The sequence below is a fragment of the Rhodotorula toruloides genome (genome assembly GCF_000320785.1).
Source record: "Rhodotorula toruloides NP11 unplaced genomic scaffold Scaffold40, whole genome shotgun sequence".
In the NCBI taxonomy this organism is placed as follows: Eukaryota; Fungi; Basidiomycota; class Microbotryomycetes; order Sporidiobolales; family Sporidiobolaceae; genus Rhodotorula; species Rhodotorula toruloides.
Genome location: NW_015623000.1, coordinates 83,886 through 107,154, shown reverse-complemented (window position 1 = coordinate 107,154; position 23,269 = coordinate 83,886). Strand labels below are relative to the sequence as shown.

General features: G+C 62.0%; 9 protein-coding genes across 9 annotated transcripts; 2 read left to right on the top strand and 7 right to left on the bottom strand.

Moving 5' to 3' along the window:
- Positions 1–501: 501 nt before the first annotated feature.
- Positions 502–2,399, bottom strand: RHTO_06434 (uncharacterized protein; the record flags this gene model as incomplete). The annotated part of the gene is made up of 3 exons (XM_016420095.1): positions 502–1,364; positions 1,421–2,108; positions 2,190–2,399. 3 exons carry the CDS (start codon positions 2,397–2,399, stop codon positions 502–504), a joined length of 1,761 nt encoding a protein of 586 aa, XP_016269510.1.
- A 66-nt stretch (positions 2,400–2,465) lies between these two features.
- On the bottom strand, positions 2,466–3,840 carry RHTO_06433 (BTB/POZ-like domain containing protein; the record flags this gene model as incomplete). The annotated part of the gene is made up of 3 exons (XM_016420094.1): positions 2,466–2,786; positions 2,852–3,288; positions 3,342–3,840. 3 exons carry the CDS (start codon positions 3,838–3,840, stop codon positions 2,466–2,468), a joined length of 1,257 nt encoding a protein of 418 aa, XP_016269509.1.
- A 1,944-nt stretch (positions 3,841–5,784) lies between these two features.
- Positions 5,785–7,268, top strand: RHTO_06432 (uncharacterized protein; the record flags this gene model as incomplete). Its single annotated transcript, XM_016420093.1, has 2 exons — positions 5,785–6,563; positions 6,644–7,268. The coding sequence occupies 2 exons, from the start codon at positions 5,785–5,787 to the stop codon at positions 7,266–7,268; spliced, it is 1,404 nt and encodes a 467-aa protein (XP_016269508.1).
- Positions 7,269–7,562: 294 nt separating this feature from the next.
- Positions 7,563–11,580, top strand: RHTO_06431 (N-acetyltransferase 10, KRE33; the record flags this gene model as incomplete). The annotated part of the gene is made up of 9 exons (XM_016420092.1): positions 7,563–7,630; positions 7,881–8,008; positions 8,084–8,261; positions 8,336–8,516; positions 8,579–10,186; positions 10,250–10,532; positions 10,594–10,710; positions 10,767–11,304; positions 11,367–11,580. 9 exons carry the CDS (start codon positions 7,563–7,565, stop codon positions 11,578–11,580), a joined length of 3,315 nt encoding a protein of 1,104 aa, XP_016269507.1.
- Positions 11,581–11,700: 120 nt separating this feature from the next.
- On the bottom strand, positions 11,701–12,999 carry RHTO_06430 (uncharacterized protein; the record flags this gene model as incomplete). The annotated part of the gene is made up of 1 exon (XM_016420091.1): positions 11,701–12,999. One exon carries the CDS (start codon positions 12,997–12,999, stop codon positions 11,701–11,703), a length of 1,299 nt encoding a protein of 432 aa, XP_016269506.1.
- Positions 13,000–13,409: 410 nt separating this feature from the next.
- On the bottom strand, positions 13,410–13,955 carry RHTO_06429 (uncharacterized protein; the record flags this gene model as incomplete). Its single annotated transcript, XM_016420090.1, has 1 exon — positions 13,410–13,955. The coding sequence occupies one exon, from the start codon at positions 13,953–13,955 to the stop codon at positions 13,410–13,412; it is 546 nt and encodes a 181-aa protein (XP_016269505.1).
- Positions 13,956–14,340: 385 nt separating this feature from the next.
- Positions 14,341–20,008, bottom strand: RHTO_06428 (retroelement protein; the record flags this gene model as incomplete). The annotated part of the gene is made up of 6 exons (XM_016420089.1): positions 14,341–15,421; positions 15,487–17,512; positions 17,565–18,944; positions 19,037–19,105; positions 19,172–19,318; positions 19,630–20,008. The coding sequence occupies 6 exons, from the start codon at positions 20,006–20,008 to the stop codon at positions 14,341–14,343; spliced, it is 5,082 nt and encodes a 1,693-aa protein (XP_016269504.1).
- A 360-nt stretch (positions 20,009–20,368) lies between these two features.
- RHTO_06427 (uncharacterized protein) lies at positions 20,369–20,818 on the bottom strand (the record flags this gene model as incomplete). Its single annotated transcript, XM_016420088.1, has 1 exon — positions 20,369–20,818. The coding sequence occupies one exon, from the start codon at positions 20,816–20,818 to the stop codon at positions 20,369–20,371; it is 450 nt and encodes a 149-aa protein (XP_016269503.1).
- Positions 20,819–21,376: 558 nt separating this feature from the next.
- On the bottom strand, positions 21,377–23,225 carry RHTO_06426 (mitochondrial import protein Mmp37; the record flags this gene model as incomplete). The annotated part of the gene is made up of 5 exons (XM_016420087.1): positions 21,377–21,552; positions 21,614–22,196; positions 22,254–22,346; positions 22,425–22,616; positions 22,698–23,225. 5 exons carry the CDS (start codon positions 23,223–23,225, stop codon positions 21,377–21,379), a joined length of 1,572 nt encoding a protein of 523 aa, XP_016269502.1.
- Positions 23,226–23,269: the final 44 nt, after the last annotated feature.

The window sequence follows — 23,269 nt, the reverse complement described above, 5'->3', positions numbered from 1 at the left end:
GCGGGTCACGTGCGGCGAAATCGACCTCTCTGCCTTCGCGCAAACGGCCTTCGTGCGGCTTTCCGAGGGCGGCATAGCAGGTGTGGAGCTTGTAGCATCTTCGAAGAAACGCGAGCCAGTCCTCTTCGACGTCGGTTGACTGGCAAGTTCTAGCCAAACTCTCGCAGCGACTGTCGTGCCCCGCGCCGGCTCAATGGGCTCGTCTCCATCGCTCAGATAGAGCCTGCCAAGTTGCGGTATGCGCAGCTGCGAGGCGAAAGCGGGAACCGCCACGAGCCGATCGCGGAAGAACGAGGAGGCCAGGGTAACTCCTCCAAGCTCGTCAGCACGACCGAGCGGAAGGGCTGACGACACCAGTAGCAAGTGAGCATCGTCGCGAATGTCCTTCAGCGCAGCTCGGAGCGTGCGCAGAAAGACCGCAGCTGAACGGTCGCGAGATGGTTGAAGGAAGGTCGCGATGCAAGATCGCTGCGATTAATTAGCCTGCAAGCAGCGAGAGCATTAGCGGGCGTTTAGACACAAACAGATGTGCACGAAAGACGCACCCTTGGCCTTCTTCGGCGTGAACCTGCTCATCAACTCGAGCATGATTGGCGCGGCGCCCGGCACCTCGTCGCGCCTGATCTTGCCCTGAAGGTCCTTCCAGCCCTGAGACTCCTCCACTGCCTCGCAGTTCTCAAAGATAAAGTCGATGATGACCTCGCGCCATGCGTCGAAGCAGATCGAGGCATCGTCCACGAGCTCGACTGGCGCGATCTCGACAGTGAGCTGCCTCCGCAAGTCGGCCAGGCAAAGGTCTGGGAGATCGTCAAGTTCGATGAGATGGGCGAGGCGGAAGACCGACTTGGGCGAGACGGCGGACGTTGGCGTCTTTCGGCGGAGGTTGAGGAGATGTTCCCGCCGAGTTCGACTTGCCGACGGGTTGGAAGGCTTGCAGGCCGACGTGAGGGGCGCAAAGACAATGTATCCCGTACGCATGAAGCCGAGGACCGCGCGATAAGTCGAAAACGCCGTCTTGGTGATCGTGACCTGCTTGTACTCGAGCGGGCAATCGCCTTCGTGCTCATGCAGTACGGAAGAGCGCCGCTCAAAGTAGAGCTCGTCTGTCTCGTCGTCCGAGTCGTCGAAGTCCTTCGCATCCGCATCAGCCGGAGTCTGGGAAGTCGCGGCGGGCGCACTCTTGCGCGTTCTTGGGCGTTTCTTCGAGTGCGTAACCGTTTCGCAGAAGCCGGAGGAGAGGAGGCAGTCGAAGTAGTAGGAAGCTCCAGAAAGGAACCCCGTCTCGGACCAAAGCTCTGCGCCCCCATCGCAGGCGTTCGGGAAGAAGAAACGGACGTCGTAGGGTGTGGGCGAGAGATCGAGGTCTGCGGACGAGGTCAGCTCGGGCGAGATTACCTTCAAGAGTTCTGAAGGAGCGCACCTCGCATCCTGTACATGAGTTCCTTTGCCTCGGGCGTGGGCGTGGTTTTGCGTTGAGCCAGCTGAAAGTGCACGCGGTACCGGCGATGAGAAGCAGGGTCAAAGTCGCCGTCGGTCATGCTCCTGAGGTCGTCAATGTCGTCTTGCCGGATGTCGAGCTGGTAGCCTGTGTAGGCAACAAACGGGTCGTCCTCGCTTGCGTTGGGCGCCGGACAATGGCGCCAGTGCGCGCTAGACAACAGCCAGCGGTCGTCTGGCGTGACTGCTAGGACCTTCATCATTACGTCGACGTCCTTGCCGAAGGCGCCCACGTCCAGGTCTCCGTGCTGGATGTGAACGGCCTTTTCCGACTTGCCTCCCTCCTCTTGCCGATCCACGCGACAAGTCCAGTCTCCTATGAGCGCCACACCTTTCAGAGGCAGGGTAACTTCCTCGAAAGTCGTCGCCGTGATGTCCAGTTCGAGGTCGCAAGTCAACGAGAAGCTCAGTCCCTCGTTCACTTGGTGCTGGACGACCTTCGGGACGCAGGGAGGCGCAGGAGCGGGTGCGGCAGCGGGCGCGGGGGGCTGGGGGAGCAGGAGCAGCCATGCGAGCAAGCTGGAGCACAGAACGAGCGGAAGGAAGCGAGGACGAGGGAGGAGAGGAGGACGAGGAGGTGAAGCTGACGAAGTTGAGCGGGTCACGTGCGGCTAAGTCCCTTGCGCAAGCGACGAGGACAGCTTCCTTCGGCTCTTCAGGGCAAGCGAGCGCTCGTACATCTTTCTGCTCACACACAAAGGAGCGGCAGTAAGATCGGCGTGCGCAAAAGTGGCGGAGACGGCAACCCTCCTCCTCCAGTCTGCCTTGACACCCAAGCGTCTCCCTTGAAGGACCACTGTACGCCAGTCAAGGGAAGAGAACGTCGCCGACCGCGTGCTGCGCGAGCCAACTGGGCACTCGTCGCGAGAAGCGAGCGTTGCGAAACTTGCGCTCGACAGCATGTCGCGCTTGTCCGCACAGCTGCGAGCGGGTAAGGCCGAGAATCTGGTGATAGCAGGAAGAGTGCTCTACCCTACACAAGGAGCGACGGTGTCAGCAAGATGCCCGGGGAAAGAGGAAGCGAAGGAAAAGGACGCACCCTTTCCCGCACCCAGCTTCTTGTCCATCAGCTTGAGCAACACAAGTCCCGATCCAGGTATCTCGTCGCGCTCAATCCGCGCATACACGTCCTTCCAGCTCTCCGTCTCCATCACTTCGTCCCACCGCTCGACGATATACTCGATCACTACCTTCCTCCAGGCGTCGTAGCGAACTGAAGCGTCGTTGACGAGCTCGATGGGCGCCGTGGCGGGCATGAGAGACCTGCTAAAGTGCGTTAGGCACAGGGTCTGCAGCGTGTCGAGTTCGAGGAGGTGCGCGAGGCGGAAGGCGCATTTGGGAGAGACGGGGTCACGTCTCGAGACGCCGACGACGACGACAGTGGCGCGAAGGAGATATGGCCGGTTCGAAGGAAGGCGAGAACGGCGCGATAGGTCGTGAATGCCGTTTGGGTGACGGTGATCTGCTTGAAGCGGAACTCGTGTGTGTCGCCGTGGTGGAATAGCTGAGGCGGCGACTTCTGGAAGAACAAGCCGTCCGTTTCGTCGTCTGAATCGTCAAAGTCCTTCTCCTTCCCGCTCGCGGGAGACGCAGGTAAGGCGGTACTGGGCGCCGTACGTGGTCGCTTCTGCGGCACGACGGCAGTCTCGGCAAAGTCGGAAGCGAGGAGAATCCGGAAGTACGGAGAGGCGCGTTCGAGAAAAGCGCTTTCGGCCCAAAGTTCGGCGCCGTGCTCGTGCGCGTCGGAGAAGTGAAAGCGAACGTCGTATGGCATGGGACTGAGGAAGACGTCTGCCGAACCAGGAGTCAGCTTCGAAAGCGAGCGAAGGAAAAGCAGGACTCACGAGGAATGCGTTCGGTGAGCGTTGCTGCCTCGAGACTCGGCTCTGGCACGTCCTGCGAGAATTCAAGGTCCGAAGCAATCTGGGCGGCCTCGACGTCCTTCTGCAGTACTTGCAGTATGTACCGCCGATTAGTCTCGTGGGCAATGCGTGTCGGGACTCGTTGCGGCGGCGTGTCGACCTTCTTGATCTCGACCTCGCGGCCTGCGACGACAGCGCGCAGTCGCATGGTCGTGCAAACGGCCGACCCAAGCGCGCCCGCCTCGAGGCGTCCATGTTCGACGATGAATTCGACATAGTGCGAGTCTGGCTCTGAATAATTCTGCTTCGACGTTGCGGTGAAGGACCACTGGCTTGGTAGCGCGACGGTCAGGTAGACCTGGCCCGCCAGATTTGTGTTGGTCAGGTTGAGGGCGAGGTTGACGGTGATCAAGTGGCGGAAGGAGGAGTCGAAGTGAAGACCGGTGAAGCAGACATCGCCAGGTTCTGGCGTTGTCGGCATCGCGTGCGGCTGCGGAAGGCGAGACGAGGCGGAGGAGAGACGAGGGAACAGCGCGCGAGCAAGGGGCGTCGTTCGCTCAGCGCACGGTTTCAGCGCGAGCTTCACGACGCTCGAGAGTCTGGATCGCTTTCGCAACTCCTGACCCTGCAGAGAGCAATCGGCTTCTCCGTCGCTCTCTCCCTCCTCCTCCTCCAGCCCTTGTCCAGCCCCTTCAATTCGCTCCAACCGCCTCTTCGGACTGCATGAAGAGGGATGCCTGCGCACACCGTTGAAGCACTGGATTTGTGCCTTGCAACGGTCTCGGGGCGTGGAAGAGCGGGAGAAGGAGGTGGACAGGAGCTCGTAGACCCCGCCTCTCGGCTTGAAGCACACGCCTCGTGTGCTGACGTGTAAGTCGATAATATCGAGTTGCAAGGTTGACCTCCAAGACGCATCGCGAGGATGTTGAAGGTCAGGCGGGAACCGTGCGCGAGCGAACGGCACACGAGACGGCGATTCCGCACGTGCGGGAGTGTCGGAAGTCAAGCCCTTTGAAGCGAGGAGCGGATCGCAGAAGCAAGCTCGTGCAGCAGGGCGACGAGCGGCGCGAGAGCCGGACGAGAGGGCGAAGCTGATGAAGTCGACCAGGTCACGTGACTGGGAGGAAGCTGGCGAAGTGAGCAAAGGCAGCTTTCCCGTGCCACATTCAGCGCCAGGCAGCTCTCGAAGCTTTCCTCTAACGACCTGCAATGCGCGCGATGGACTTTTGGGCGTCGTACAAGGTGCTTGCTCGCCTCGCAATCCAGCTGGTTCGCTTCGACGGCGTTGCGCGCCGATGCAATATCCGCAGTAAGGCGGGAATGCACAAGCTCATGTTGCCATGCTGGAAGGAGCGACCGCGAGCGACGACTTTGAACCGTCGATTGCGAAGGTCGCCAAAGGTCGCTGAAGTACGCTTTCTCGCTGCCCAGGAGGCGGACAACGAGCATTGCGGCCCTCTTCATCGTATTTGCAGAGAGCCCTTTAGTCATCCGCCAAGAGACGGTCAGTGGGGCGCGAGGGGCAGGAGAAATGAGCGGGAGAGACGGACCTCTCCTCTCCTTCGTAGCGGGCCCCGTCGAGCTGCGCTCCAGCAGCCTCAGTCATGTCCGATCTCGCTCTGATAGCCTCGCACAGCTCGCTCCTAGCACACACGCCTCTCCAGCTGTCGGAAGTCAAGCCCGCTCGTTCGAATCCATTCACGTCCTCCAGTCTCGCCCGGCGACAGCTGTACTAGGCAGCTGGTTCCTGGTAGCATGAGTTTTGTTAGACTGGACTGGTCGGCAGCTTGGAGAGCAGTAACATCGAAGAGAGGGTGGTGAAGTTGGGGCGAGGAGCGAGTGGCTCGGTCCACACGCGAGTCGAGTGAGGAGTTCGGCTAGCGGCTGCAGAACTCGATAGGTGCGAGAGCAGTCCTCGCTGTGCCCTCATGCGAAAGGAACCGTTGTCGAGAGCAGGGGAGGGGGACGACGAGGCTGGCCCGGGTCGAGGAGAAGGTCAAGCGCAGCGGGAGTCGATTCGGCGGGAGTCGCAGCGGCACGAGTCCAGCGCAAGAGAGCCTACCAGCCAGCTTCGCGCACGAGGGCGAGGACAAGGAAGAAAGGGCGTTGCGAATCTGATGAACAAACTTTGTGGCGCGCGTCGACGCGGACGCCGAGAGAAACGGATCGCTGTCCGGAAGGAAAGGCGCTCGCTCGCAAGTGACTGCTTAATCGACTCGCTCGACTACTGCACACCACGACTCGAACAGCGAGCAGAGCGGGCGCACTCGCTCGCACCGGCGCAGCACACGCACCCCCTTCTCACGCCCCGCTCGCACCCCGTCTTCTCGCCCTCTCTTCCCTTTCTTCCTCCAGCACAGCGCCCTTCTTCTCCCCTCCCTCTCTCACTCCCTCTCTCACTCCACCCAACTCGAACCACCCACCAATGTCCACCCGCCCTCTCCTCACACCCATCGACCCCTCCTCCATGCCCGCTCGCTCCCCCTCCCCTTCCTCCTCATCCTCCTCTTCCTCAGCTGGATCAGGCGACGACTCGGCTCCTGCGACACCTTCAAAGGACAAGATGCGCGAGTGGACCTTCCCCCGAAACGGTGGGGTCGCTTCGACTTCCTCTTCCTCGACGGGCGGAGCGAGGAACGAGGTGGATGGCATCCATGGACGGAGTTCGTCCGTCGCTCCTTCCTCAGCAGGCGGGCACGCCAGCAATGGCCGGATCCAGAGCCCGTCGTCCGCCAAAGGAGGCGAAGGAGCAGCCTCCCTCGACCTTCGACACCGCTCAAACGCCTCACTCGCCTTCGCCCCTTCGTCCTCGCTCTCTCCTCCAAGCACAACCCTCTCACTCCCCCGCCTCCTCTCTTCCTCCCCCTCCTCGAACTCCTCGCCGAATCGGAACCCGAATCTAGCGAAGTTGGTATACTCCAACATCCGCCGCCGCTCAGCACACGACCTCCTCTTCATCCTCATCTTCGGCGGAGCGTTCTTGTTGTTCGCGAGGGCGTTGGCAGGGGCTGGGTACGACGCGACCCGAGAGAAGTCGCTGGCGGTGGGAGAGGGAGCGGAGGTGAAGCTCCCTCCGGGTTTCTTGCCCCACGAGCAGGGGGAGTATCTGGAGGAAGTACACCAACGACATGGAGACTCGAGCCACGACGTAGGGGAAGATTTGTTGCGCGACTCGCCGGAGGATGTGCATCTTGAGGAGGCGCAGTGCGTTTTCCTTTCTTCATCGTCTCTCTTTGTCTTCTCGAGTGAGTGAGGGCTGATGAGCTCGTGATTCGTGGACGCAGCGCGCATGATGCGGACGAGGTTTACGCCTATCCTCCCTCGGATCCTCCCGCCGACGCGGACGAGGACGAGCCGCTCGCCGCCGCCGATGACGGTCCTTCCTCTCCTTCTTCCTCCGACGACGGCGAGCGAGAGTCTGAGGAGGACGGACCGCAAATCGTTAGGCTTTCTTCTACCTCCTCCGACGAGGCCGACGACTCGCTCGAGGAAAATGATCTACTCGATACCGAGCCACACAACGACGCGGCCGAGGACGAGGACGAGGACGACTCGCCGGCCATTTCTCGCGAAGAAGCAGAACGCGAAGATCCCGAAGCGTTGGACGAAGACGCCGAGGTCGACATCGAACCGACTTTCGACCCACCCTCTCCCTCCTCTCTCGACTCGGAACCTGAAGAGCCGGAGGAACTAACAGCCCTCGAAGAACTGCTCGACTCGGCTTCACTCGAAGCGGAGACGGGCGAACCGTCGTTGCTTGAGTTGCCGCTCGAGGAGGAGGAGAAGAGGGTGAGGGGTTTAGAGCGGGCTGGGAGGGGGAGGGAGGCGCTGCGTGCTGGTGGAGGGAAGAAGGGAGGGAGGGGGAAGGCGAGGGGAGGGAGGAGGATGGAGAGGAGGGTGAGGAGGTAGCGCGCGGTCTCTCTTGCGAATGGTAGAGACGAGGCGCCGTAGATTTGCATTGCGCAGGGAGTTTACTAGAACTTGTACGATAGCTTTGCGTACGAGCGAGAGAGGGTGAAGGCGAGGGTTTGGTCAGGAAGCGAACTTGGACCCGCTGCTTCGAGCTCGTCTCGTCTCCACTCGACCCGCTCAACGCCCCTCGCTCGCACTCCTCAAAGGCTGCTCGCTCCACCTGCTCTGTGCTCGCATTCCCTCACTCGACTCGATCCACCCAACTCGCGCGAGAACAGAGACGAGGAGAGGATGAGCGGCGCGAACGCAACGGGGAAGAAGAAGGTCCTCGACTCGCGCATCCCGGCGCTGATTGCAAAGTGCGTGCACCGTCTCCCTGCTCTATGGGGGTCAATGGAGGGATTGGGGCGGACGGCTGACCCTGGAATGCGCTTGGTACCCCCCTCGTCCGCCGACTCGGTTCTCATCACTCTTCCGACTTTGCGATGACTTTACGCCTCTTGCCGCCTCTCCGACACTCTCAACACCCTCTAAACCATGCTCTTGACCCTGCACAAACCCCTCGCACGCACTCCCGACCTCCACGACCTTTCCCCTCCTCGACGACAGTGGCCTAATCACGAACCACCGCTCGTTCTTCCTGATGGTCGGCGACCGCTCGAAACTCCAACAACAAGTAGTCAACCTGCACTTTTTGTTGAGTCAGTCGGTCGCGGGGTTGGCCAATCCGACGGATGGTGAGTCTCCGTCCCTTCCTTCGACTCTTTCGGGTCTTCCTTGGGCGCGGCTGACCAGGGCATCCTCGAATGTAGCGCAGAAGAAGAACCCGCGCCCGAACGTCCTATGGTGTTACAGGAAAGACTTGGGCTTCAGTACGCATCGAAAACAACGCGAATCAAAGGTCAAACGCGAAGTCAAGAAGGGCAAGAGGGAGTTGGGCGAGCTCGATCCGTTCGAGCTGTTTGTGAGCGTCACGGACGTGCGGTATACGTGAGTCTGGCGCCGGTTCCTCCCTTCGTCGTCGAGGAGGAGAAGGAAGGCTAACCCGCGCGCATACTCGCCAGGTACTACAAAGACACGCACAAGATCCTCGGTCAGACCTTCAACATGCTCGTCTTGCAAGACTTCGAGGCCGTCACGCCCAACTTGCTCGCGAGGACGATCGAGACGGTCGAGGGAGGAGGGATCGTCGTCTGCCTTTTGCAGGGGATGTCGAGTCTGAGGGAGTTGTACAGCATGACAATGGTGCGTGACGAGTCGTGCGTATGGCGAAAGAGCGGAGCTGACGGGGCTCAACTGGCGCGCAGGACGTCCACTCGCGGTACCGCTCCTCCATGTCGGACGCCTCGCCCGTCGCGCGCTTCAACGAGCGCTTCCTCCTCTCTCTCGGCAACAACTCCTCCTGCCTCGTCGTCGACGACGAGCTCAACGTCCTCCCCATCTCGGCGGGCAAGGACATCGTCCCCCTCGACCCGGACTTGGGCGTCGGAGTCGCGCGCTCGTCGAGCAAGGGCAAGCGGAGGGAACAGGAGGGCGAGGCCGAGTTGCGCGCGTTGAAGGAGAGTATGGCCGACACGAAGGGGATCGGGGATGTCCTTGCCGAGGCACGGACGCTCGACCAGGCCAAGGCGATCCTCACGTTCACCGACGCCATCACCTCCAAGTCGCTCTCGCAGACCGTCTCGCTCACTGCCGCGCGTGGACGGGGAAAGTCCGCCGCGCTCGGATTGTCGATCGCGCTTGCGATCCTCCACGGGTACTCGAACGTGTTCGTGACGAGTCCGAGCCCGGAGAACCTCAAGACCTTGTTCGAGTTCATCTTCAAGGGATTCGACAAGCTCGGGTGGGAGGAACACCTCGACTACGATATCGTCCAGAGCACCAACCCCGAATGGAAAGGCGCCGTCGTCCGCGTCAACATCTTCCGCCAGCACCGTCAGACGATCCAGTACATCCAGCCGCAGGACTTCCATGTCCTCGGCCAGGCAGAACTCGTCGTTATCGATGAGGCGGCCGCCATCCCTCTGCCGCTCGTTCGCTCCCTCCTCGGCCCGTACCTCGTCTTCATGGCGTCGACCATCAACGGCTACGAGGGCACCGGCCGCTCGCTCTCCCTCAAGCTCCTCCAGCAGCTGCGAGAGATGTCGCGACCCGCCTCGGCGCTCTCGGCACCCGCGGCGAACGGCGACGGCGCAGGAGCGAAGGGCAGCAGCAGCTCGTCGTCGACTCTCTCGGTCGCCCGCACGCTCAAGGAGATCAAGCTGTCGACGCCGATCCGTTACGCGCCGGGCGACGACATCGAGAAGTGGCTCAACCAGCTCCTCTGCCTCGACGCGACGATCGCGACGCCGAGCAAGAAGACCCTCCAGGGGTGCCCGCACCCGTCGACGTGCGAGCTCTTCTACGTCAACCGCGACACGCTCTTCTCGTACCACCCCGCATCCGAAGTCTTCCTCCAGCGCATGATGAGCCTATACGTCGCGTCTCACTACAAGAACTCGCCAAACGACCTCCAGCTCATGTCGGACGCGCCGGGACACCACCTCTTTGTCCTCCTCCCCCCGCTCAAGGAAGGCGACAACTCGCTTCCGGAACCGCTCGTCGTCGTGCAGGTCGCGCTGGAGGGCAACATCTCGAAGCAGAGCGTCCTCGACAACCTCTCGCGCGGCAAGATGGCTGGAGGAGACTTGATCCCCTGGACGATCACGCAGCAATTCCAGGACGACGACTTTGCGAGCTTGTCGGGCGCGCGGGTCGTCCGGATTGCTGTTCACCCGGATTACGCAAAGATGGGATACGGGTCGAGGACGCTCCAGGCGCTCAACTCGTTCTACAGCGGCGAGTTGCTCAACCTCGACGAGGTCCAGGCCGAGCTCGAGGTCGAGACGTTCGAGGACGTCGCCAAGGTCGAGAAGGTGCGTTTCGGCGTGTTGCCACCGTCTCTCTTCGCATGCTGACCCTCGCTCGGCCGCCCACAGAACGCCTCGCTCCAGACCGACCGCATCGGCATCCGCGACGCTTCCAAGATGCCGCCCCTCCTCCAGCGCCTCTCGGAGCGCCAGCCCGAGAACCTCGACTACCTCGGCACTTCGTACGGCATCACCCCCTCGCTCTTCAAGTTCTGGAAACGCGCGGGCTTCGTCCCGCTATACATGCGCCAGACCCAGAACGAGTTGACGGGCGAGCACTCGTGCATCATGATTCGCGGGCTCAACAAGAACACGGATGAGGCGAGCAGGTGGTTGGGCGCGTTCGCGAACGGTGCGTCTCTCTCGCTCGACTCGGCTTTCGCTTGCGTGCTCACAGGTGACTCGTCCCGCAGACTTCCGCAAGCGCTTCATCACGCTCCTCTCGTTCAAGTTCCGCGAGTTTGGCTCGATCACGGCGCTCAGCATCCTCGAGGGCGCGAGTGCGCTCGACACGGCCGACTCGCGACGAAGTGAGTGCCGCGTCGCTTCTTGCACAAAGCTTCCGCTGACGCCGTCTCTCCCCCAGCCCTCGTCTCGACCGACGTTCGCGACTCGTTCTCGCCCTTCGACCTCAAGCGCCTCGAGTCCTACGGCAACAACATGCTCGACTACCACGTCATCCTCGACCTCCTCCCCGGCCTCGCGTCGCTCTACTTCGCCCGTCGCTTCCCGGAAGACGTCAAGCTCTCGGGCGTGCAGAGCTCGATCTTGTGCGCGCTCGGCCTGCAGCGCAAGAGCGTCGAGGACATCGAGTCGGAGCTCCAGCTGCCGGTTGCGCAGACGCTCGCGCTCTTCGTCAAGGTTATCCGCAAGCTCACCAAGTCGCTCCAGGAGATCTTGAAGGCGGACGTGGCGCGCACGCTTCCTACAGAGGACGCCGCCGCAGCTGCCGCCGCCCGCATCCTCCCCGCCGCGAACGGCTCGAGCGGCGAGGTCTCTGGCGTCGCGACCCAGCTGTCGAACAAGGATGCGATTGCGAAGGAGCTCGAGGAGGAGGGCAACGAGGTGCTTAAGCAGCTCAAGGAGCAGCAGCGCGAGGTCATCGACTCGCTCGACCTGAAGCAGTAAGTAAGGGGTCGCTTCCCTTTGTGCGCGTTGCCTTGTGCTGACCGTCTTGCCTGCGCAGGTACGCTATTGGCGGCTCAAAGGACGAGTGGGCGGCGGCCGAGGCGCAAGTTGCGGCCAAGGTCCTCGGCAGCAAGCAGAGTCTCTCGTCGACCGTCTCGATCAAGAACCCGAACTCGACCAAGGCGCTCAAGCGCAAGGGACCCGAGCAGGAGGAGGGCAAGAGCGGTGCAGGCGGCAAGGCGAAGAAGGACAAGAAGCGGAGGAAGCAGTGAGGACGCGCTTTGCAGGTTTTCCTAGACTCTCTCCCATGTTGAAACAACAGTTCTCGCACCTGTGACGCGGCATGAGCGAGGCAATTGTAGTGTTGCAAGCGGACAGGAAAGACGATGGTGCTAGTCCGCTTCAAGCTGCGCCCTCATGGCCGCCTCTTTTGCCGCCGCAAGCCGCTTCTTCCTCGCCTCCTCAGACTCGCGCAGCCTCTTGCGGTACGCCAACTCCTTGCGAGCGAGCTTGACGGCGAGTCCTTCGAATTCGATGCCCTCCTTGTCTGCGAGCTTCAGCAAGTCGGCCAGTCCCGCGAGCGTGAAGACATCCGTCCAACCGTCGTATTGAGGAACGTCGCTGTACTCGAACTCGTCTTCCCAGTCGTCAGGTTCGCCACCCAAGTCGATGGCAAGGTATTCGCAGTGGTCGAACACCAGGTTGATCCCGACGAGGGACAGGACAGGAAGCTTGTCTGGGCCGCTGACGAGCGACTTGAGGTCTGTCGTAGAGACTTCGGCGCCGGTGAAGAAGTACAGGCGTTCAATGTGTTTCAGGCCGCGCACCGTCTCGAGACAGCTGTGCAGACTTGTGCCGGTGCGGAACTCGATGCCGTAGAGGTTTGTGAAACGCCTGAGTGCGACGTGAAGGTCTTCTGTTGGCTGCGAGAGTCGGAGGAAGGAGAGACCATTGACCTCTTGCGGGTCTCGTACGACATCGAGGAAGGAAGCGAAGGAATCATCCGTGCGGGCCGTGCTGTAATCGTGGAGATAGAGCGCATCGCTGGCCCTGAGCCAGTGCACGAAGTCGCGAGCAGCCGGGTTGTTGAGCACAGGTCCGCGAAGCGTGACGGACCAGCAAAAAGGCGCCCAGTCTGGTTCCCTCGTCACGCGGTATCGACCGAGACTGTCGAGTTCGCGTTCGACATGGAGTGTGAGTTTGCATAGCGATGGGTATCGGTTAAGGTTTGCGTAGTGGCTGATCGCGAAGGGGTTGGCCCAGCCTTCGAGCGGGTCGTGAATGCGAAGGGTCGTCAGGCGAGGCAGGAGACGGCGCGCGCCCGTTGGAGCGAGCACCATCTTGGCGATACGTGGCGCCCTCTCGATACCGAGGACATCAAGATTCGTAAGCCCGGCGAAGAGACCCGTCAAGTCGACAGCTCGAGGTGTTCCGTCGTCTGGCTTGTTCTTCAGCTCAAGGTATAGACTTCCGACGCTCGCTATGGCGCTGGCACTTTGAAGGGCGAGATCGCAGAGCTTCTGCAGGCGGTCGTACGTCTTGACAATCGTGTCGCCGAATGTCGCCTCTCGTGCGAAAGGGAGGAACGCCTTCGAGACCGCCCCGAGATACGGGCCCTCTTTCGCGTCCTGAACGCGCTGACAGATGTCGAGGAAGAGTTCGGCAGGAAGCTTGGTCAGGTAGTCGGTCATCGCGAGGCTGTTGTCGCGAGAAGAGACGAGGTCAGCCGGTTCGAGCGATGAGGATGCGAGAGGGATGGAGAGCGCATTTGGGCGAGTGCGAAGGCGTGTGAGCGTGTTCAGAAGTTGTAAGGAGGCGATAGCAGCAAGCGCAAGTCGTCTTGACTCGTAGCGAGAGCGTGAGCAGCGAGCGAGGGAGCGGGAGGAGGACAAGAGGGTGAAGGGCCGCTCTCGCGCGACTACCGGATTCGCTGCGCCTTTCGAGAGCTTCAGAGACATATCTGCGACGCTTGACAGCGATGCAAGAACGCGCAAGAAATGAACGCGGAAGAGGACGCCGCGAGATTCGGCAAGTTGCAAGCCAAAGTCGACAATCTGTCCACAACAATCGACGCACTCCGCTCCTCCGCCGGCCGATGACCCTAACTCGACGCCTTCGATGCGGCGGCGGCCCTGCGACGACAGGCGAGCTCCTGGCGCGCGAGCTTGACGGCGAGTCCCTCGCACTTGACGCCCTCCTTGTCCGCAACCTCAAGCAAGTCGGCGAGTCCCTTCAGCGTGAAGTCGTCGGTCCACCCGTCGTAACGCTCCCACTCGTCGTCACTATCCGAATCAGTCCCGTAAGGGTTGCTCCCGACGTCGCGGATGTTCTGCAGGTCGATAGTTTCGAGTGAAGGATGCTTCTTCGGTCCGGTGATAAGGCAGGCGAGATCGTCAGTCGTGATGGTGGTCCAGGCATCAAGCGTGATCTCCTTGAGAAGCTTCATGTCGCGGAGTGCAGAGACGCAGTCGCGGTGCCAGGTCCCTGCGCGAAACTCCACGCCGACCGACAAGCAATCGAATTTGCGCAGCGCCCTGCCAAGGTTCTCGTCGCATCCCATCCGGCACAGCGAGAGGAAGATCACAGAGTCTGGCTCCGGGACCTCCTCAAGGAGGGCGGCGAGGGAGTCGTTCGCACCCTCTGTCATCGGAGTGTCGTGCAGAGTCACACCCCGCGGGCACTCAATCCAGGCGAGAAAGTCGCGAACTGCTGGATTGTCAAGGATAGGCCCGCACAGCGCAATCCACCATCCGAAAGGTACGAAGGGCGGTGGGGATCGAGGCAGGTAACGGCCAAGACTGGCGCGGGTCCGGAGAATGAGCAGGTCGAGGGAGTCAAGTGCCGGGTAGTACTCCAGATTGGCGTAGTGCGCCGGTGCGAAGGGGTTCGCCCAGCCCTCGAAGAGGTCTTCGACCGCGAGTAGCTCCGTCTGAGATAGCGAAGACCGTGTATTTCTCCGCCCCGGGTATGGGAGAAGCGTAGAAGGGAGAAGAGTGTTGATGATGGAGGAGAAATGAAGGCGGGAGGGCGGGTTAGGCGAGGCGTGCGAAGTCGACTCGAAGGATAGAGGCAGCGATGGCTGGGTCTGATCGGATGTAGATCTCCCACGCCTTGGACGACCAGCGACCGCAACGCTTGATCACGTCCGAGTGGACACCGAGCGAGGCGAGGAAGGTAGCGCCGCCGGCGCGCAGGCTGTGACCCGTGCAGCCGGGAGCGAGGAGGCGAAGGCGACTGCTGAAGAAGGACCGAGGCGGTGGGAGGGCGTCGTGGCGAGTGAAGAAGTAGGGGTGGGTGGGGAAGAGCGAGTCGCGTCGTTTGAGGTACAGCCGGAACAGCTTGACGCAGTCGAAGTCGACGATGCCGTTCTGCGAGATGATCGAGATTGTCGCGCCCTGCCAAAGGTAGTCCTGCTTGTCGTAGGGGAGGAAAAAAGAGAAGGCGGTTTCCGACTGGAAAGCGACTGAGTCGCGGCGAATGTACTTCCTCGGGTCGCGTTCCGCTGTGCGATTGGCACGCACCATCGTTCCGAGGCGCATCAGGCCGCAAAAGCCGACGGTAGCCATCGCTGCTGCCAGCAGGTCGTCGTACGAAGCTCCGGGTCGCAATGCGTGCGCGACGAAGGCGCGGAGGTGTTCCGGCAGGAGCGGCGGTGCACGCTTCGGTGTGTGCGGGTTGCGCTTGGCGAAGCCGCGGAGCGCGTCGCGGACGTCCGGGTGACTGCGGATCGAAGCCCACTCCTCATCCGAGAAGCGATGGTGCCATCTCAGTGCGGAGAGGACCTTCTGGACGCCTCGTATCCGATGACTGCACCAGACAACGAAGAGCTTGAGTTTGTACGCCGTCGGGCGTGGACTGAACTTGTAGATGCGGAGGAAAGGGAACCAATGGTTCTTGAGGTCTTGGGTGTACGAGCGGCGAGTGGACGCCTCGCGCGAGTGCTGGATGAAACTGTCGGCTTCCGCCTCGAGTGCCGCGAGGGAAGGGTTCGGCTGGCGAGCCGAGCGAGAGGAGGGGAATTGCGAGCGCTTGGAGATCCGCACTTGACGACTCCTCGGAGCGTAGCGGCTCATTGCGCTGCCCTCTCCCGCGATGGCGATGCGGAGAGGGTTGCTGGAGAGTCGTAGGTTGAGAAGTGTGGGAAGAGACGGCGGAGCTCGTCGAGCGGAAGGCGCGACAGCTTATCTGCTGTGACGTTGCGGTCGCCTGGGATGTGCTCGATGCGAAGATCAACCTTCCGCTGCCGCAGCGCGTCGTAGGCAGATGAGACGAGTGGCTGTATGTCGTCCTTCGCGGATCCCGAGTCGAAGGCGTAGACGGACGAGGCGCTATCGGAGCGCACGAGCAGCCGCCTCAAGTCGGGGTTCCGCTCGAGCACGAGCATGATTGCGTCGTGTACCGCGCGAGCTTCGGCAAGAGCGATGCCGTCGAGAGGCAAAGGAAGGCGACTTGAGAAGGCCAGCCGAGGTCCGTCCGGCGAGGACTTCCACCAGGCTCCTAGGCCTGTTGACCCGTTGGCCCCGTGTAGGCAGGCGTCAGTGTACGCAATGATGTCGGCCTCGCGTCCGCTCCAAGGTTCGAGAGCGGGATCGAGGAGGTAAAGCGGAGGGCTGTTCTCCAGCTCGTCGATAAGTTGCCGCAAGTCGCGCCGGTTTTGGTCGTTGAGCGGAACGAGGCCTCGGGGACGCGTTTTCCCGGCGGTTTTGTCGTAGAGCGAGCGCAGAGTGAAGCGGATCCAAGGGTTCGTCGTTGAAGCCCACTGGGCGTACCCCGTTAGGCGCCACCAGTCTCGGAGCGGCGGTTCACCCTGAGCGATGAACGCTTGGACGAAGGCGACGAAGTCGGCACGAGCTTGAGCGGGCAGCGTGACCGTGAGCGAAGGGCCGTCGACGAGGTGCCCGAGGATGATGAGCGACGACCCGCTCTCTTGCTTATCCCATTCCCAGGGAACACCCAGTGTCTTCCACGCGACGAGCACCGTTCCTTGCTCGAGCGGGACGGCGCGGGATTCGCCGGTCTCCGGATGTTGGACAGTGACGGTCTTGCCAGAGACGTCGTAGCCGAAGGTGTCGTCAACGAACAGGAGGGGAAACTCGAGCCCTAGGCGATGCCGGATGCACCAGTGGATTGTGTTGATAACCGTGCACCAGAGCTTGGGCGAAAAGCGACCGCCGAAGACGAGCCTGTGGTCGACGTAGTAGACGAAGCGGTACCGATTCTTGCGAGCGTCCCAGACTCGAGAACGGTGAACCTGCTTGAGTTGCCATTGCGGTGCGACAGGGATCGTACGGAAAGCGCCCGACACGTCGCTCTTCCACAGCACGCCTCGCGAGTCCTCGCCGCGGAGACGTCGATGCCGCATGAGGCGCCCGAGTTCGCTGATCGTGTCGTAGTACGTTCTGGCGACCTCCCGCGAGACGCCGTTGTTCAGACCGGAAGCTGACATGTCGACGACGGCGCGAGGCTTGCGCTTGTCGAGCCTGACGACGAACATAGGCGAGACGACCATGCCGGGAAGGAGGGTAGTGAAGGACTCGGAGAGGTAACCCTTGTCGTAGTCCTTTGCGAGCTGCGTGTTGAGCAGGTCGTGGTCGTCGTCCTCGATATCGTGAGGCGGCGAGTCGGAGAGGTCGAATTCGCCCGAGTGGCCGGGCCAGAAGCCCTGCTCGAACCCGAGGAGGATCGACTCGACGAGCGGGCGGTTCGGATGCGGTGCCAGCCACATCCGAAGCCTGTCCTGGTCGATGGGTGAAGAGACGTTGAAGAGATGCGGCGCCTGCGCCAACGTGCTTGAGGTGACGGGGTCGGAGAGGACGGAAGCAGGGATGGATGGTAGCGGAGGCTCGAGAGTTGGGTCGGCGGTGCGGTCGACGGCCGGCGTCGACGGAGAGGAGGAAGCGAAGAAGAGGCCGCGTCGAAGGCGAGGGGTGGAGCTCGTACCGGCGAGTCGGTAGCCCTCGCGAATCGTATCCTCCTCCTCACTTCCTGACCGAGAAAGGAGCGACTGGATTAGGGTTTCCTCCTCCGGCGCCTCCTGAGCGCTTAGGGCAGGCCGGGTCGAGCCGCCCATGGCCAGCGCTGCCGCAAGCAGCACAGATATGACGACGGCGCGGCTTGCGCCGGTTGCAGTCGACGCGGTCGTGGTCTTCGCCTTCGTTGAACCGCGCGCAAATGTCGTTTGGGTAGTCGTACCCGTAAGAGCGTCTGCGCGGCGCGGAGCGCGGCGACTCGGAATCGCTGTCGCGCTGGCGCCGACGGGAGCCGCTTCCTCCGGACGACGAGGCGTGCGTCGGGGAGAAGTTGATGAACCGCATCTGAGCGGCGCTGTCGACTCGAGCATCGTCGAGCGTCCATCCGTAGCCGAACGTGCCGAAGTTGCGACGGTAGTCGTCGTCGTAGTCGCGGTACTGGGCGAAGAGGTCGGGGCGAGCGTAGCAACTGCCCATGAACCATTCTCGGTACCGTTCGAGCTCCTTGCGCCGGTGCCGGTACATCTCGACTGTGAGCCTCGTGACTTTGTCGAAGACGAATAGCCACGAGAGGATGTCCGGGATCTTGGTCGAGGGAGGTGGTTTGTCGACGAAGAGGTCGCCGCCGACGTGAGCAACCGAGCGATGGCCGGGCTTGTGCGCGTAGATCTGCCCGTAATCGACCGGCAAGCCCTTGATGATGGCTTCTGCAGCGGCGACAGGCATTGCGGCAGCCTCATTCTGCGCGCGAGTCTTGACGACGCTCTTGAACTTCGAATTGCGGTAGGCTTGGGCGAGCTCGTACGTCTTGAGAGCGATGTCGGGTACGCGGTCAAGCTGGACGGCGTTGCTCGTGCTGAGATTGGCAGCGGCTTGGGCGAGGACGTCGTTCGAGATGCCCTTGTCGACTTTGAGGTCCGGCTCGTCCTCGTCGCTGTCCGCTGGGCGACGCTGGCCGTAGTCTTCGTCCTCGTCCGACGAATCGCCGCCGCCGTCCGACGGGTCGCCGCTGTTGTCGCCGCCGGCTCCTGCGCCGCTATCGAAGTCGGCTGCGCGAGGGCGGTTGGCCTTGCGGCTCGTGCCGGCGGGCCGACCGGTGTCCTTGCCCTTGGAACGAGGCTGCGGCTGGTCGTCCTCGCCTTTGTCGAGGAGCTCGTCGAGCTGGGCGTTGAGCGAAGGGCCGCCTTGACCCGCGCCGGACGAGCTAGCGTGTGAACGCGCGGCGCTGCTGGCGCTTCCTCCTCCACGCTCGCCCGCTGGGGCTGAAGGCGCGCGAGAACGAGGCTTCCCGTCTTTGGTGAAGAGGTGGAGGATGTTGTCCGGGTTATCGAAGAGGCCGATGTTCCGCTCGCGAACGACTTGGGCGAAGAGCGGGACAGTCGCGTCGATGTCCATGTCGCGGAAGGGGAGCTCGCCGGCGTCGTTGGCCACGAGGGCGGTTCGGGCTGTCGAGACCCCTTTGGCGAAGCGAGCCCAGTACAAACGGCCGTCGCCTTGAAGCGGCTGAATGAGGGCAGTGACGCCGTCGCTCGTCTGCTGATTCGGTGCATTGACGTAGGCGATAAGGGCAACTAAGATGGCGCGGGTCGTGGCCTTGTCGGTTCCGAAGAGAGAGATGGGCGTGGTCGAGCCGGTTGAGACCATGAGGAAGATGGAGACCTCGGTCGCTGGCGTGGATCTTAAAGACCTCGAGAGCTGAAAGGCAAGCAAGCGGGTTAGCCTCTGTGCGGAGCAGAGAGGATCCTCGAGCGCTGCTCACCTGAAAGGCAAGCAAGCGGGAGCGGAGCTGCCTGAGGAGGAGACGGTCTAGCTGGCACTAGACGATCGTCTGCGCGGAGCGCGAGGAGTGTCAGCCTGCGCTGCGGAGCAAGCGGCAGGGAGTCCGAGGACGTACGGAGCAGATCTCGAGGAGTCGAGGGATCCGAGGGAAGCGACGAGGAGGATGTGTGCGTGCGAGCTGCGGAGCGGCGCGAGTCCAAGTTAGCCTCCGACGCGAAGCGACGGTCCAGTAGGCTACGCACCGAGCGACGAGTGGCTGGAGCTGCACAGTACGACGAGTCGGTAAGCGACTCGAAGCGAGGGGGTGCGAACGGAGAACGGAGCGACCGCCTCCTCCCCGCCTCTCGGACAAAGGGTAGCTGCAGACAATCGAACTCACTGGCTGCCCTGCATCCCAGCCTCCTAACCGCCATTGTTCGTCCCCGGCCCACCGCCAACAAAGGGAGTGTGGGGAAGGAGGGAGCCTCCGCTCGCGCTCAAAGCAGTGCGCCAACTCGCTCCGCAAGCTGCGCTCGAAAGCGAACCGACCATCGATGGAAAGGGCTTGCAGACAAGGCAGCGACGGTGACGAACGGCGGCCCTTGCGAGGCGCAAGGACCATCTTGGCAATGCGACTGGAGCCTCGCACGTCCAGCGCAGTCGTGTTGACGAGGGACTGGAACAATGCCGTCAATTCCTTCGATTTGGGGAGGTCGAGATCTTTGGCGTCCTCAAGCTCGAGTCGAAGAGTTCGGATCGACAGAACGACGTCTGACGCGCATTTCGCCATGTCGCACAGCTTCTGCAGGCGGTCGTACGTCCTGACTGTCGTGTCGCCGAAAGTCGCCTCTCGCGCGAGACGGAGGAACGCCTTCGAGACGGCTCCGAGGTACGGGCCCTGCTTCGCGTCCTGGACGCGCTGGCAGATGTCGAGGAAGAGTTCGGTAGGGAGCTTGGTCAAGTAGTCGGTCATCGCGAGGCTGTTGTCGCGAGAAGAGACGAGGTCAGCCGATTCGAGCGATGAGGATACAAGGGCGGTGAGCAGCGCACCTTGGGCGAGTGCGAGGGCGTGTGAGCGTGTTGAGAGGTTGTAAAGAGGCGATGGCAACAAGCGCAAGTCGTCTTGAGTGGTAGCAAGAGCGTGTGCAGCGAGCGAGCGAGCCGGAGGAGGACAAGAAGGAACAGGCGGGCGTCTCTCGCTTCATACGCCCAAAGCTGAATGGGAATTCTGGCAGCGTATCGTGTGGAGACTCGTGCCGCTGAAGCTGGGCCTAGAAAGCGAAGCGACGCGCTTCTCCTCCTCCTTCTCCTCGCCTCGCCCGCAAGCCTCTCCTCACCCAACGACCTCCGTCATCCACGGCGAGACCTCTTCCATCTTGACCAACTCTTCCCCAAGCCTCTTGACATTATCGACCCTCAACTCCCTCAGCCCCCCCAGCCTCCCAAGAACCCTCACAACCTCCTCCGTCCTCTTCTTCTCCCTCTCCCACGCATGCCTGTCCCGGAACGCGATCTCAAATTTCTCGACGCTCTCCGCCAATCCGCCGCACGAATCCTCCTCGATAAGCGTCTGGAAGGAATCGAAGCGAGCGAGGGAAGTGAGGAGGGTGTGACGGAAGTAGAGCGTGCGGGAGAGCGGGAGGAGCGAGGGATGGATTTGGGCGGGGTAGAGGAGCGGAAGCCAGGGAGGGGCCATCTCCTGGACGTGCGTGAAGATGCGGAACTGGACGTCGGTTGGGAGGGCGAGGAGGGACGGACGAGGGCGGTGAGGGGACGCGTGCATGGCGGTGTAGTCTGTCAGGGAGTAAGCGGAGGGCGTGATTGGCCTTTGACCGCGAAACATACGTTGTTTGCGAGAGGCGACAGTTGGAGGCAAGAGAGAGAGGAAGGAGAAGCGGAAATCGCTGGTCTTGTCGTGCAGCGTGTCCCTTTCGCAGCGGCACAACAAGGCAGCCTGAAAGGCGAGCTGTTCAAGTCGTCGCTGAGCCTGCTCGCAAGCCAGAACAGCGCTCGCAAGCTCGAAGCAAACTTAAGAAGGTCCTCCCTCCCTTGCCTCCTCCTCCTCCTCGTCCCTCGCTCCTGCACGCCGCACGCTGGAGACTACTACGAGTGAATGCATTTCGATGACTTTTGGCGCTTGTGATGCGGAGCGAGCGAATGTGCGATGGATGGGATGGGATGGAGTGTCCTTCGAGCGAGAGCGAGAGTGTGGATTGGTACAACGAGGTGAACGAGCGACGACGACGAAAAACAGAGCGGAGAAGAACAGTGACGGCGACCAGAAAAACGAAAAGCACGACCCTCAACTCGACCCTTCTAACCTCTTGAAGCGGCGACGAATCTACTCCTTCTTGACCTCCGAGGACGGCGCAGGCGCAGGAAGCGAGGGCGACGTCGCCTTGCCCCACTTCTTTTTGAGCTTGGGGATGACGTAGCGGAGGGACTTGACGGGTCCGGCGGAGAGGATGCCCTTGAGGGACTGGTTGAACGTTGGGCGAGCGACGATCTGCGCGAGACCTGTTCCGTGTCGAGCGTGAGCGAGACTCAGAGACTCATCCACAGAGAGAGGCGAACGCACTCCTGTTCATGACCTCCTTGAACTCGTCATCCGTGACAATCCTCTCCCACATCCTCTGACCCACAAGATCAATCCCGCCCTTCTCCGTCTCCCCACTCTCCTCCTTCTCCCTTCTCTCCCTCTCGCGGCCCGTCAACGCGCCCTCCAAATTCCACTTCCGCTCGTAGTGGCCCAACACTTTGTCCCTCAGTCCGACGGGGAGTCGACTCGCCGTGTGCGCGCGGACGACAGGCGCCAAGTCCTGCCTCATCAACCTGATCCCTCCAACCTCCTCTCCCAACCCCAATCCCGAGGGAGGAGGAACCTCCCCAATCACATGCACGGCCTTCCAAAAACTCTTCAACAACCCGCCATACAAACCCCTGAACGCGCCCAATTGAGCCGCGACGATGTTGCGCACTTTGAGCGGGTTCTCGCCGACTCGCATGCGGAAATCGCCGCGGTAGGAGAGGCCGGCTATTTCTTCAAACAGCTCGACTTCGGTGAAGGATTCGGGGAGGAGGAGGAGCGCGGTGCGGAGGGCCGAGGCGAGGTTCACTTGGTTCGCGAGGCGCACGCGCGCGTCGTCGTGGAGGATGCGGACCTGCGGGCGTTGTTGTCAGCTGAGGAGGAAAGGAGGCGAGGGAGGGACGGGACGAACGGGCTTCTGCGTCCGACCAGAGATGTAGAGTGTCTCCCAGTCGAGCAAGTCGCGGCAGAGCGCATCAATCGAGATGACGCCGTACTTGAGAAGCTGTGCGTCAACACCTCAGTCGCTCAGTCAGCTCCGCGCTCCAGCCTGTGAAGCCAACGCCCATCGCGAGGGACGCACCTTCCCCTCAACCTCGACATCCACATTAAACCACACCTCCGCCCCCAGTCCCTTCTCCTGCATCCACGCAACCGCGTTGCTACCCATCAGACGCATAGGGAGCGAGTAGTGGTCTGGGTGTTGTTGCATGTTGATGGCGTGCCAGTGCGAGGGGTGGGAGACGGCAAAGATGAAGTCTAGGAGGGGCTTGTCCTGTGCGCCAGCTCAACCGATCAGCACCGAGACTCGTTTGAGGGAGAGAAGCAGTGCGAGGAGGGCAGAGTTGAAACGCACCTCCTTCGCATACCCCTTCTGCCTAAACACCCCACTCCCATACGCAAACGCATATCTAACGGGCGCCTTGAAACTCTTCATGACGTCCTCCAAGTCGCGCTGGACTTCGGGAGGGACATCGATGATTTGGTTGCGCCCGAACGAGGAGGGGAGGTCCGTCATTGAGGTTATGCGGCGACGCGGGAGGCGGGCGGTTGAGGGCGGTGGGGAGATGGGTGGTTGTGGAGTGGAGGAGGGGTAAGCCGCTGGAGGCTCTGTCTGCGTGGATGCGGGTGAGGGAGAGGCTCTTGACGAGGCGGAAGCCGACGAAGGGAGGATTCGTCGTCGCGGGTCTTTGGGGACGCTCGGCGGCGGGAACTGACTCGCATGGCTCGTCTGTCTCTCGGTGTCGAGTTGCGTGAACCGAGTCGAGGAGAATGCGCGGATGGGCGACGAAGCCGCGGTGAGCCGGAGCCGGACGACGGAGGGCGAGTGCAGGCGTGCGAGAGGAGCGGCGGCGGGTCGGACGGGGATAGCGAGTCGGAGCATGCTGGGAGAGAATGGCCGGCGAACTGGTCGAAGGGAAGAGGGTG